At 32.9% G+C, this 15,252-nt stretch overlaps 1 protein-coding gene across 2 annotated transcripts in view; it reads left to right on the forward strand.

Moving 5' to 3' along the window:
- Positions 1 to 6,477, forward strand: part of LOC145299367 (WD repeat domain-containing protein 83-like) — a 76,808-nt gene extending 70,331 nt beyond the window's left edge. For both annotated transcript variants that reach the window (XM_080144397.1, XM_080144395.1), the window contains exon 7: positions 5,977 to 6,477. In XM_080144397.1, the coding sequence (XP_080000523.1) occupies positions 5,977 to 6,120 (144 nt within the window). In that variant the 3' untranslated portion in view covers positions 6,121 to 6,477. The remainder of the gene's footprint in view (positions 1 to 5,976) is intronic.
- Positions 6,478 to 15,252: the final 8,775 nt, after the last annotated feature.

Consider the following 15,252-nt stretch of genomic DNA (forward strand, 5'->3'; position numbering starts at 1 on the left):
TAAATTCTAGCTCTTTTTTATTTTGCCAATGAATTCTAGCTCTTTTTTATTTTGCCAATACATTTTAGCTCTCTTTTTTATTTTGCCAATACATTTTAGCTCTTTTTTTTATTTTGCCAATACATTTTAGCTCTTTTTTTATTTTGCCAATACATTTTAGCTCTTTTTTATTTTGCCAATACATTTTAGCTCTTTTTTTATTTTGCCAATACATTTTAGCTCTTTTTTTATTTTGCCAATACATTTTAGCTCTTTTTTTATTTTGCCAATACATTTTAGCTCTTTTTTTATTTTGCCAATACATTTTAGCTCTTTTTTTATTTTGCCAATACATTTTAGCTCTTTTTTTATTTTGCCAATACATTTTAGCTCTTTTTTTATTTTGCCAATACATTTTAGCTCTTTTTTTATTTTGCCAATACATTTTAGCTCTTTTTTTATTTTGCCAATACATTTTAGCTCTTTTTTTATTTTGCCAATACATTTTAGCTCTCTTTTTTTATTTTGCCAATACATTTTAGCTCTCTTTTTTTATTTTGCCAATACATTTTAGCTCTTTTTTTATTTTGCCAATACATTTTAGCTCTTTTTTTATTTTGCCAATACATTTTAGCTCTTTTTTTATTTTGCCAATACATTTTAGCTCTTTTTTATTTTGCCAATACATTTTAGCTCTCTTTTTTATTTTGCCAATACATTTTAGCTCTTTTTTTATTTTGCCAATACATTTTAGCTCTTTTTTTATTTTGCCAATACATTTTAGCTCTTTTTTTATTTTGCCAATACATTTTAGCTCTTTTTTTATTTTGCCAATACATTTTAGCTCTTTTTTTATTTTGCCAATACATTTTAGCTCTTTTTTTATTTTGCCAATACATTTTAGCTCTTTTTTTATTTTGCCAATACATTTTAGCTCTTTTTTATTTTGCCAATAAATTCTAGCTCTTTTTTATTTTGCCAATAAATTCTAGCTCTTTTTTATTTTGCCAATAAATTCTAGCTCTTTTTTATTTTGCCAATAAATTCTAGCTCTTTTTTATTTTGCCAATAAATTCTAGCTCTTTTTGTTACATGATAAGGGCTGTCCCCTGTTCATGTAAGTATAAAAATAGAGAGATTAGTTAAAATGGAAATAAGAGAAAGCAGAAATCGAACCCTGGACATAAGTTTTAAAGAACAATAGGTTTAAATGGAATGTCCAGTAAATTGTTAATTCGGATGAAATAAATAATAAATAAACTATTCAATTGTTAAAAGAATGTGGATAATAAAATATGAGTTAAATAAATTAGATATGTAGGTTAAATTCCTTTGTGGAAACAACACAAGGAAAATAGGTTATTGGGAAATCAATGTCGAAAACGTGCAAAGTCGCGCATGTTGAAACACGTGAATTTTGCTCACGTGGCCGGGATGCATGGATTTCTCAATATAGCAAGTGGGAGTTAGTTGGTCGAGAGAGAGTCAGAGACAGTCAGAGAGACAGTCAGGAGAGACAGTAAGACGTCTGAAGCGAGACGTCACTTCAGAAACTAAGATGTGAAACTTTGAGTTCTTAATGAGGAAATCCCGACCGGTCGTATTAAATAAATCCATCATGTGTTTTGGATAAAGCTCATCTTTGTGTTTGTGATTTCTACAAAAAGGTAAATTGTATTGTTATTATATGTCTGTTATAAAATGTCATTACATACACATCTCTCTCTAAGATACAACATCATATGTAATAAGACAAGAACTCTCACTAAGACTCATATCATTACTAATAAGAACTCACGTAACATACGCGCACAAGTGGTATCGTCTAATAATAATAATAATAACTATATAATATTTTTTATTTTGCCAATAAATTCCAGTTCTTTTTCAAATAATTTTAAGTTAACATTTTTACTAGTATCTATTATTGATTTGCAAGATCCCGTTCAAATTTAATGCTTTTTACTGTTAATAATAATTTTCCTTATGAAATAATAAATGTCTATCAAGGTTAGTACTATTAAGAAAAAAACAATTGCTCTTTCTTTTGTAAAAATAATTGTAATTTCCAGATGAATATGTGTCTTTTTATTTATTTAAAATTGTAGCAATTCTTTTAAAAACAATAAATATTGTCTTTTTAACATAAAAATAATTATCAGTTAAATATTTTTCTAATTAATTAAAACAAACGTTACTTTTCGCAATTGATTTATTTAAAATTACCCTCTTTTAGTTAATGCAATCATATTTTTTTATGTACATTAAAGGTGATAATGTGCATACAGACGTGAAATACCTTATCATATTATGACATAATTGTTCAAAAACCATAGAAGTGTTTGATTGGATAAGCCGTTTGCAAGACTAATATATGTAAGTGACATTTTTGTCAGTTATTTAAATGTTGGTGCTTATATAATACTAGCCTGGGTGCCCAGCGTTGCCCGGATGTTTGGAGGTGTGTGTTGAGCAAAAAAAAAAAAAAGGGGGGTAGTAGGCAGGCAGGCTCAAACCCATACCGTGAAGGAGGAACAAAACATGAAAAAAAAAACTGGAAGTGACATAGGTTTAAATTAAGGCTAGATAATCAAAAAGTGGTGATAACTTTCAAAAATATTGGGAAAAAAGTGACCCTCTAGAAAAGTGCCCAGTTGAGAGTGAATGAATTAATGTTTTTAGCCAATTTTTCGATATTTGTCGTCCAAAGAATCGATTTTCAAAACGATACTGATCTTGTGAAAATCCGTCGCATCTGTCAAAGATTTTAGACAGACATACATATATACATACACACATACATACACACATACATACATACATACATACAATTAAACAGACAGGTGAGATTTATATCATTGATGGAGCACAGGCAAAAATCACATTCCAAGTAACAACTCTATGATATACTTATGCATCATGCAAAAATAAGTATCCTCTCCAAAAATTAGTAAAAATTGTTGAGTAGAATTTTAATTAAGGATAAAAATCAATTTTCTGGGATTGAGCTGTCATTTATTATTACTTTGTTAAATACCAGACTGACTTATCTCTCTTTGTTTAGTGAGATTTCTGCTCTTATCAATGACGGATCAGCAAAATACAATAAAAAAATGATTTTTATTTTGAATGAACATATTGAATGTGCTAGTACTGTTGGGGGGGAAAAAGCGTTATTATATTTGGAAATTAAAATTTTACTCAATTTTTCCTAATTTTTTTATGTAGGTACGTATTTTTGCCTGATACGCAAGTATATCAAATAGTCTTTCTGTCAATTTATTTGGAAATGTGATTATCATTTGTACTCCATACTATTGTGCTAAATTTTTTACATAATGATGTCACATGATTCCAATTTCAAATATACACTCTTTGATATATTTACATATTATGCAAAAAATAAGTATTGTCACCAAAAATTAGTAGAATTTTAATCTAACATATCTAGAAAAGTGAGAATGCAATGGGAACGAAGTTCTCCACACAAGCGAAAACGCAAACGGATGACCTTATGGTAAGCACGATTATCGCCCTTTAACTCTGGTAATATCATTCTTGGCCACAACGGCGGGGGGGGGGGGCGGTACAGCCACCTTCACTTCCGGTTTGTATCATTCATTCCCTTTTTTTGCTGGACCTCTAAACAATACAGAGATGACAGCAAACACTCCCTGATTTCGGCGACAGCCAAACTGACGTTCGACCTCTCATCAAGGACTCTTGAATCCAAGATGCAAGTAACATTATTCATACATCTCTCGCTATAAACTTTTACAATTTAACACTTGTATCTACGATGTAAATAAATTTACTTTGGTTGTAGTATTAATATCGGCATATTTCGTGTCTTCATTTCATGGCAAGGAGACCATGCGACTTTTCTTTATTCTCCTACTTAACAATAAATGCACCTATCGTCCGCTACAAGGATGGCTAATGTGATCCATCCTCTACATGTACATGTGTGTGAGGACACTTCTCAATCTATATACCCAACAAATTTTTGATCTACATACTTGAAATTTGGTATGTAGGATATTCTGACATGTGGAAAACTTAATCGCTTTTCATCTGGAAAAAAAGTCTGCTAAGGGGTCAAAATTATCGAATTGGTATGTGGGGGTTGTCAGATTTTTATCTGTTTGTCAACTGTTTGATGACTGCGCATGCACGGTCAGGAAACATGGCAGCTTCCATATGTTAAGGATAAGTAGGTGTGAAAACACATTTGAAGATTCTGTCGAGCTGGTCTAATGTTATCATACTTGACTCACTGTCTTTAGGTTTTTGTTTCAATCTCGGCTCGAGTAATTTTTTTTCACCTACAAGAAGTGAACTGTTTAGAAAAACATAATACTCGCATGCATACATCTCAGTTACTTTCTGTTTCTTTTAGTTCATTTTTGTAAAACAAACTTAACGTTAGGTTTAATACCTATGGTATTTGTGTTTATAATAAATAAGAAATCTACAATAATTCAAATATAATGTTTATGAGTATTTTATAACCGGGCAACACCGCCTGCTAGTTAAAGATAAAAATCAATTTTCGTTATTTTGTGATCTGTTACTCATTAGTACTTGGTTAAATGACAGACTGACTTATCTCCCCTTGTTTAATGAGATTTTCACTCTTATCAATGGCAAATCAGCAAAATTCAATAAAAATGATTTTTATTTGGAATGTGCATATGGCGTTGGCAATGCTTTAACATCTTTGTTATAGAAGAAAGTGTTATTTTATTATATACCAGTGGGGGTACCCGGCGTTGCCTGGGTGTCGTGAGGTGTGTGTGTGAGGGGAGAGGGAATAAATCAAAACAATAATCTATAAATATAAAAGCGAAAATGTATGTATGTTTGTATGTGTGTTCGCTTTTTCTGTATGTCTATAAAAGGCTTTTTTCAGAGAAGCGATCGGTCACCTAACAACTTTTTTTAACTTTTTATATCACATATAAATCATAATATCTCAGAGTTAACAATGAAGCTCGCCTGTCTATTTACTTTGCTCGATTTCGGGAAGATAAATATTCAACATTTGTCGCTCGCCGCATGTGGGTTAGTCTTTTTCCTATAACATCTTGGGAAAAAAAAAAGCGTTCCACAGTAAATGAAATACTATCCCGCAGTCAAACTTGACCTCATTAACTCATTAAAACGGGCACCTGCCAAATCCAAGTAATTAAATAAATTCAAACGTGTTTCCGTTAGCATCTCGCGGTGGGGCAATGGTTAACGTCGCACGTTTTTTTTTGTTTTTTTTTTACACTTTAATTTACAACTTTGCCTCAAGGGTTTGGGTTCGATCCTCATACTTACCTACCAAAAAATTATTTTTAACCCCACCCCCGGAGTTTCCACAAACACCTCCAAACACCCGGGCAACGCCGGGTACCCCTCGCTAGTAAAATAGAAAATAAAGAATAAACAAACAAAATAACCCTGTTTAAATGTTAAAACTTTTTTTTTAAAATCGGAAAAAGAAAAAACAAACAAAAAAAACAGCGAACTTGATAGCAAATAAAGAATAACTTGATAGCAAATAAAGAATAAGTGAACAAAAAACTGGAATCGTAGAAAGATCTCCATCATTCCAGTAATTATTAGAGCAACCAGACTTATGAAAAAGAATTTCCACAGCTACCTTTCAAATATACCTAGTGAACCAAGTACAAGAAAGATACAAACAATTGCACTTAAAGGGATGGTTAGAATCTTGAAAAGATCTCTTGGTTAGAATGTACGATATAGCAGGAGAATGTTTGGTATTTGGTAGAATGCCCCATCTCCATCTAGAAAAAAAAAAATAATAACAATCTCAAAAACACAACATACCTACAATGTTTTCTACATCTTAAAACCTATAACATCTGTAAAGACAGCAGATATAATTTCACAATCTTTGTTCAAAGGAAAAAGATAATATACAATGTTTGTGTCTATTTTGATTCTTTTTTTTTCATGAAGATATTTTTTCCTTCTTTCTCTCAGGCAAAAGTGAAAAAGAAACTCTACCATGAAACAAACCGTCCGATTCATTCGTTGTCTCATCATCCGAAAAAAGTGTGCTTGTTGACAGCGTCTGGTGGAAACATTTACTTGTGGTCATCACCTTATGAGGATGCTGACCAGTGATACACAGACCAAGATGAACAGTCACACTGACCCTATAAGCATCAGCCTTTTCTGCTCAGATCAAGAATTGGACGAGGATTACATAACATTTTCGACGGCTATGCAACTTCACGTTGCCTGCCTCACTAGACCAATGTTTATCGCAACTTCAGTTTGACACTCCTGTCTTTCATTAATATTGGTTGTATTTAACCATCACATTCGCCAGTAAAGTTCCCAATCTGAGAGGAGAGAATTTCAAAAGAAAATAAACTACTTTTTATTATTAAAGTGATTATAAATGCAAAATTTGAGTCAAAATTATTCCAAAACTGCAGACTTTTTTTTTTTTTTTAAATAAAGAATCTTATTTTTCTACATTCATTTATTTCTATTTTTTAATTTTTCATGCGTCCAAAAGATCATATTGGCTGATCTGACACATTTTTTCCTTGTTTTCATACAATTGTTATGTAATCGTTGTGGCCGTTTGTTCAAAATGCCTTTGTCCAGTCTATATAATGTTAACATACTTTTGTCACTGGCACAAGTATATATACACACTGACAGTGGAGTAGAAATTTCAACACAGTTGATCTACAAAAGTCGATATCGTTTTTATTTCACACCGACAATTAGTTTTTTCTGTGATAAATTATTTTCTGTTTTGACCCTTTACTGAAAGGGGAGAGGAGGGTTAGATAGTTGTCAGGCAGTTAAGAAATGACATGGGCTGCAGCCTCTCTCTCTCTCTCTCCCTTTCTCTCTGTGTCTTTCTCTTTCTCTCTTATGCATTCTAGACCAACGTTTGTCACAACTTTTGTTTGACACTCATGTCTTTTATTGATATTGGTTGTATTTAAAAATCACACTCGCCAGTAAATCTTAAAATAAACTACTACTATTACTAAAGTGGTAATATATGCAAAATTTGAATCAAAATTATTCCGGAACTGCAAACTTTTTTTTTTAAATAAAAATTTTTATTTTTTACATTCATTTCTATTTATTTTTTTATGCATCCAAGAGATCATATATAATGTTCTTTTGTCCTATTTTGTATTTCAACCTAACTTATCGTTGATCGGCATTACTTTGGTTTATGGGTTGATTTTCACAGCTGACGATTTCCCTTAATATTTCAGCTGTTTGGATTATTTGGATTAATGTTTACATCTTACAACAATGATTTATGACATAATAGATTAAATAAAAGTCAATACTAAGTGGCACTCCCCAGTGATTTTTTTTCTTTGGCCTGGTTTTGATTCCAATCTGATCTCCTGAGAACATCCGAGTTGCAATCTGTCATCCTTGGAGTCCAAACTCAAACTGTCATAAACTGGACTCTCAACACTGACTGTTGTCAACCATTGCCAAAACGCTATCAATTGTTGTCAACCGGACACTGTCGTAAAAACATTGCAAAACATCAGCCTGATCAAACTGTCCCCCACAATAATAAAACGCATTTTCAATTTATATTTTCAATTCCTTTCGTTCATGTTTTTAATTACAACTGCACCTAAAAAAAAAAAAAAAAAGTCTGCACACTAACTCCAAAGTACATTGATTGTTAACTCTTTTGTAATAAAATAATTATCCTACCTTAGATCTCTTTTGTCAGCATTAAAGAACAAATTCTAATCCATTGTCTATTGATAAACTCTATTTCCTATTTCTTTAGTTATTTATCTTTGTTCTGAGAGAAGAGAATTTCAAAGGGAAATAAACTACTTTTATTATTAAAGTGATTATGAACGCAAAATTTGGATCAAAATTATTCCAGAACTGCAAACATTTTTTTAAAATAAAAACTCTTATTTTTCTACATTCATATATTTCTATTTTTTTTATTTTTAAATTTTTCATGCATCCAAAAGATCATATTGGTTGATCTGCCACATTTTTTCCCTTATTTTCATACAATTCTTACGTAATCGTTGTGGCTGTTTGTTCAAAATACCTTTATCCAGTCTATATAATTTTAACATGTACTTTTGTCACTGACGCAAGTATATATACACACTGACAGTGAAGTAAAAATCACAACACAGTTGATCTACAAAAATATATAGTGTTTTTATTTTACTCCAACTTTTCTGTGATAAATTGATATTCTCTGTTTTGATGTTAATTGGAAAGTGCAGGGGGGGGCATGTTTAGATGGTTGGACAATGAAAAAATGGTGACACATGCCACAGCCTCTCTCTCTCTGACTCTTTGTCTGTGACGATTTTTTTAATAATCATATTCTTTCACATTGGAATCTCTAAAAAATTTTTGTCTATTGTTTCAACTGTTTGACTTATATCTAATAAAATATTTCTGGGTCAGGTTATGCATTCCATTAGGCAATGGTGGAAATATCAAAGTCTTAACATAACATTTGCATTGAATGTTTTTCTTCCCGGCAATACCTGCCAATATCTAACACAATGTTCTTTCTATATATTTTGTCTATTTCAACATAACGTGTTATTGGTTATTTTGTTTTAAGGGTTGTTTTTCACAGCTGAGGATTTTTTAAAATATTTCAGCTGTTTTAATATATTAGGTTTACATTATTTGAATTACTATTCACATCTTGTGGAAATGACCCATCGCATAATGGATAAAATAAAATTAAGTTCTAAATGGCACTCTTCTGGAAATTGAATGTTCAATCCTCAGTACAGGTGATACTAAGAATACAATTGCAAATTACTTAAAACTTACACCCGGTCATGGCTGACAGAATGAGAGTATGTTACCCTCATGGATTAAATAAAGAGTTCCGTTCAAAATTCTGTGCAGATTGCAGAGTTGACAGAAATATTTTCGAGTTCAATAAGATATACCTTAAGAAGATCAGAGGTTACATCAGTCAAACCATCGTGGGAATAACACTCAAGGTGAGCACAATTGTCCAAATAATACAAAATTATCTATCCTCATCTAAAGACTTCAGAAATATATATATATACATATATATATATATATATATATATTGTTTTAACAAAAACCAAAACTTCAAAGAAAGGGTTGATAGCAACAAAAAGTGTATTTCATTGTTAGTTACAATTGTTTCATGACCATTTGGACAAATTTAAACATTATGTTGTTTGAAAATTTTCACAAGAACAGCCTTTCTTCAAACTTATTGAATAAAAAACACTTTAACAATAAAACATTATGAAAAAAAAAATTTCCTTTATAAGGAAAAGAAAACAAGCAAGACCACTTTACATCTTTCGCATCTTTGCAAAGTATATATATATATATATATATATATATATATATATACAGCCTTTGAGACTTTACACGCCACAGTCGATTGAAAATTTCTTAGGGCGACTAAAAGTCGTAAATCACTCGCCCGCCAGTCAATAAAATTTCTTTAAATAAAGAAACAGTAAAAACTCATTTATTTTATGACCCTCAAATATGCGGTGACTTAGAAAGAATGACCTATGTCTCATTATTTGTGGATTTTTTCATCTCTAGCTGTGAGACCGTTGGAATATCGTATTGAAAAATATGTGGTCACACTAAAGGTCAACAGGAGGTCAAATTTACACATTTAACGTCTAGTCAAAATGTCACCTTCATGTAGCTCTCTGATTTTGAAATTCATTTGGAAAAAAAATTCTTCGACACTACAACTACATACACTTCATGCTTACAAAAGTAAAGATGAACATTTGAAAGAGGAAAAAATGCATCATTCCGTCAAGCATGCACCGTAAATTAAATTATTTAACAAGTAATCACATTTTTCTCAATCATATAAATTCAGATAGTTGCATGCTTTTTTTTTTGCGCAACTTTTAAAAAATCATTGATACTCAATTTTAAAAATAATATTCTAAATTTTAGAATGTTGTTCCGAGGTGAATTCTTTGTTTTAATAGAAACAAAAGAGACCAATTTCTGTTCTATATCAAAGTTTTTTTTTCCATAAATTACAAAGAAAAATTGACCGTTTAAATTTTAAAAAGATATTAAACCATACCGATTTTCTAAGAAATCTAGTTCATTTCAGCTAAATGGTATATTTTTTTGAATATCGGAGATTTCGGGCTACAGAGATCTCATACCAGGAGATTTCAGTCCACAATCGTGAATACCCGGAGATTTCGTAACACTTTTTTTCAACACCCACGGTTTAGGCTAGATATTTTAATTTTTGTATGAAATTTTACAACATAATTTGGGTATCAGAAGAATAGTTTGTTGATATTTTTATTAAGAATAAACAAGAAAAATATAATTGAATTGTTGTAAAATTATTTACTATTATTGACTGAAACAAAGATATAAAGTCGGACGAGTAAAAATATTTTGGGGCGAGTAAATTTTCCCTCACACTCGACCAGTGGTCGAGTGATTTTTTTTTTTCAAATCTCAAAGACTGTTTATATATATTTATATATAGATTACATTTATTTGTTTATTTTGCCTGCGATACTTTTAAACAGGAAGCAAAAAATACTAATTAGGAAAGCTCTCAGACAGAGAGTGACACACACATGCACACACACATATATATACTAGCATTTCAGCCCGGGTGTATGTTGAGCAAAAAAAAAAAAAAAGAAAAAAGTGGTAGCAGGAAGGCAGGTTCAAACCCGTACCGTGAAGGGGGAAAAGAATGTGAAAAAATATGACGCCTTTGCTGTTACAACCACTACCAAACCAGAAGTGACGTAGGTTTAAATTAAAGCTAGACAATCAAAAAGAGGGGATGACTTTCGAAAATATCGGTGAAAAAAGCGACCCTCCCTGTTGAAAAGTGCCCAGTTGAGGGTGAGGAAATTAATGTTTTTAGCCAATTTTTCAGTATTTGTCATCTGAAGGGTCGAGTTTCAAAACTATACTGATCTTGTGAAAATCCGTTGCCTCTGTCAAAAGTTTTAGGCAGACATGCAAAAATACACATACATTTATATATTAGTAGCTCAAATTTTCGCTCCAAACCGATTAAAAAGCTTGCACTATATCCTTTATGTAAAATTTTGCTTGCCCTATACCCTTTATGTAAAATTTCAAATGTTTAGACCAGAAATTATCTGAGTAATTTAGTAGAGACCACAGCGGTCAAATTTTTTCTAACTTTGATCCCTATTATGACCCTTTAACATTTATTGTTTTAGGCTCAAATCAAGTTATTAAGTTAGATCCATGTCCAAGGAACTTATATATAAAATCTCAAGTGTTTAGACCCAAAATTGGTGGAAGAGTTTGGTAGAGTTCTTAAAGGTCAAATCGTTGAACTTTGACCCCTTAACAGCAAAATTTCTGGCTGAAAACGGATTACAAAGATGTTCCCAAATCTCAGTACACTGCATATCAAATTTCGAGTCTGTAGACTGAAAATTTACAGAGTTATTGCATAGGGAAATGTACACAGACACACAGACAGACATGTTCACTTTTATATATATACTAGCATGGGTCAAAAGAATGACAATACCTTTGTATATAAAAACATACAACCGCTTTATCATAGCTTTAGTGGCAATGTGTCCGATCAGACAGGAAAGGGTTTTGGTTGGAAGAAGGCATGCACTCTTGAATTTGGTCACTGGCTTGACTTCTGCTCACCAAACAAAAAACTAAATTGAACTCAATTCAAACGACTGTTATGTGACATTTTGACTGAGCCTCTATGATGTTTTATGACTGCCAACTTCATTGCATGTTTATCCATTTTTTATTTATTGTTTCTGTTTGAATGGCTTTTGGAAATTTCATTTATATTTTTGCTTTTTCAGGACTCTGTATATGTGACCTTTATTCAACAATATTCACTTCTGCATTCATTTATTTCTATTTATTCATTTATTTATTTATTTTTATTTTTGCATCAAAGAGGTCCTGGCAGTTGATCTTTCACATTTTAAGTTTGAAACACAATTACATTGTATTTAAGTGTACATTATGTGATACTATGAATATTACCTCCTCCAATTGTAACAGAGCACATGTGAAAATAGCAGCAGCAGCAGCGTTTGAGCACATGCAAATTAGCAAGTGTACGCAGACTTGCGTCACGGTTGTCGAAAAGCAAAGTGCGCATCAGAAAAGATGAACGTGTAAAGTCAAACATGAGGAATGGCCGGCTTGGCTGGTGTGTATTTGAGGAGAAAAGAAAAGTGTGCACTGGGTGAGGTAGGTGGCAAGAGACTTTTAAGCTAGTGTCGAGATGGCAGGGTTTTTTTAGCAGACAAAATGTAGAGTAAAAAAAAAAACAAGAACATTGTTTGGAAAGTCATGGTAATAAATGCCTTTTGCTAAAACAAAAAAAAAAAAGCCAAGTTTTTTTTTTTTAATTTTTTCTTTTTTTTTCCTTTGCAACAGTACCAGATGGGGTGGGTGTCTGGGAGAGGCTTGAAGTGACGAACACGGTTTGAGCGTCACGGCCATGTTACACAGTGTTAGAAAGAAAAAAAGGAAAAAAGTTAATCATTAGAACAAAGTTTAGTAGAAAGGTACACAACGCTAAAATAGGATTTCATAGGCATTTATGCTGACAACACAAGGCTGTAAATGGCCAAGTTCTCTTTGATTCTCTCTCCTCTGATCTTTTTTTTTTTTTTTTTTACAAAGGTATCACCACATTATCAAGGCCAAGAGGCCACTCAAGGATAAGGGTTAAAGAGTGTACAGTAGAAATTGGACAATATAGTAATCATTAGTAATGAAAATTTGGTAAATTTGATAACTTATATGGAACAGCTCATCAAGAACTTATTTACTTGACTTGAAGACAACCATATTGTAGTCAGCCGGAAAGCAGGAAAACGGAAGACAATTCCACAGGCATGCAGTTCTAAGAAAGAAGCTTTGTTCATGGAATCTACGTTTAGGTTTAGGCACAGATAAAGAGTGGGGGGAATTATTGATAGTGTTTACAGCTAGACGAGTGTTTCTTGTGAAAGTTTGGCGAGGGGGGACCATAGATTGAAGCTCAGTCGAACACTTTCCATAAAAATAACGATTATAATGATCTTGAGCACATGGTGCAATGAGGAAAGAGGTGGCTGGCTAATTTTAATGCACCTAAAACCAAGCTTCTATCTTTCCATCATTAACGCTCTGAGCCCCATCTGGCATCAATTGAAATGAATGGTTCTTGGCTTGAGGAAGCTCCATGTTTTGACAAGCTTCTAGGACTGAACTCCTAATCTGAAATGGAACACATACATCAAATCTGTTGCCAATGTCGCTGGAAAAATGGTTAGATCATTCTACTGCTCTAGTAAATATCTCACTGATGATGCAATTCTCTACTTCTATAAGAGCCAAGTATGTTCTAGGATGGAGTACTGTTGCCACATCTGGGCAGGACTGTTAGAAGCACCTTGTCTTGCCTTGACAGAATTCAAAATAGACTTCGTAGCCTAGTAGGAGATGCCCTTTTCTCTGCAACCTCTTTCCCACAGACAAGACGTTGTGAGCCTGTCTGCTTTATCATGATTTCTATGACAAGTGCTCATCTGAACTCCAATCTATGATCCCCCCCCATCACCAAACTTTCACGAAAAACACTCGTCTAGCTGAAACCACTATCAATACTTTCCCCCACTTTTTAGCTGTACCTAAACCTAAACGTAGATTCCATGAACAAAGTTTTTTTCTTAAAACTGCATACCTGTGGAATACTCTTCTGTTTCCCTGCTTTACAGCTGCCTAGAATATGGTCGTCTTCAAGTCCAATGTAAACAAGTTTTTAAAAAGTCGCCCCCTTAAGTAATCTAATTTACCAAATTTCCACTACTAATGATTATTACAATGTTATATCATTGACTACCATACACTCATTAACCCTTATCCTTGAATGGCCTCTGAGCCTTGATAAGTGGTGACTCCTTAGAAAAAAAAAAAGCTTTGACAGGTGATTTGCAACAAAAAATCGTACATGCATGTTGATATATTTAGAATTAGTTTACAGATAGTTTTAGGAGTGGCAGTGAATTTTTCAATAAGGGACAGTTTACAAACAGTTTCTAGTTTGGGACAGTTGAGGGCAAGTTGTGGCAGAGCAAGATGAGCTGATGACTACTGACAAACATAGCCTCAGCAAGCCGTAGACATAGACCTTAGCACTTGAAGGTTTTCTGCAATAGTGACCCACACATACCCAGAACTCAATGTGTTGGAGTCTGTTTCTCTCCAGTTCATGTTCTTTAGATGCATCATTCTTATACTTGTGAGCAATGATGCGATGATTCCAATATTTTTGCCGATTCCATTACGATGCCTCCGTTCGGTCTCGAAAGACAAAGGATGCACCCTTTTAGGGGCAGCTGTGCGTGTAATTGTGAGGCAAGGGTTGCGCAATCTCTAACCCTAACCTCTCCTGATTCGGCACTGTCTGGATCCAGTGGCAAGGAGGAGTCCAGGATGACTGGAAACAATGCCGAGATAAGCGGAGAGCACATACAGCACCTGGAAATCCCAAATGGTCACCCATTTAGTACTGACCAGGCTCATCATTGCTTAACTTCGGTGATGCAACGGGAACCGGTGTGTCAATGTGATTATACCGATACGATTACCGATTCCGTACTAAATTCCTGATTCCGATTCTTTATAAATCTAAATATTTAACCATAGAATTGTTATCTTTCATGATTACCATAAAAACACATGTTAAATATGCATATATTTTCTCAAATGTAAAAATACATTTGCTGGAGGAGGGTGATCTATAGATTTTAGTTTAAAAAATCAATAAATATTGATTATTTTATCATTAGTACCAAGTGGAAGATTTCATTTTAAATAAAATCAAATAAAAAAGACAAAAGAATCGTTTTTACATCAGAAAATAGCCACAAGTTTTTCTGTTTCCAATACTGTCCCAAAAATTCGATTTTTCTTGTTCCCGATTTCGTCCGAACACTGGTTTTGAGCCACTTCAAGTTTGCTCAGCAGCTGTCAATATGAGAGATGACAGCACGGCCAGAAAATAAAATGAAGAGGAAGGAAACCGCGGAAACAGTGTTGAAGTCGATGATTGTTGTTCCTATTTACAATGCCTCCCCACGGGACAGAGTTTGACACCAGGGTCGTTTTTTAACGTGGAGAAAAGAAACAAAAATAAAAATTGTCAGTGATTGTTGTTGAACAAACAGGGAATCGCATTTTTTTTTTTTCTTTACATGG

Source organism: Euprymna scolopes, chromosome 2 (genome assembly GCF_053919585.1).
Source record: "Euprymna scolopes isolate OS-2025 chromosome 2, ASM5391958v1, whole genome shotgun sequence".
In the NCBI taxonomy this organism is placed as follows: domain Eukaryota; kingdom Metazoa; phylum Mollusca; class Cephalopoda; order Sepiida; family Sepiolidae; genus Euprymna; species Euprymna scolopes.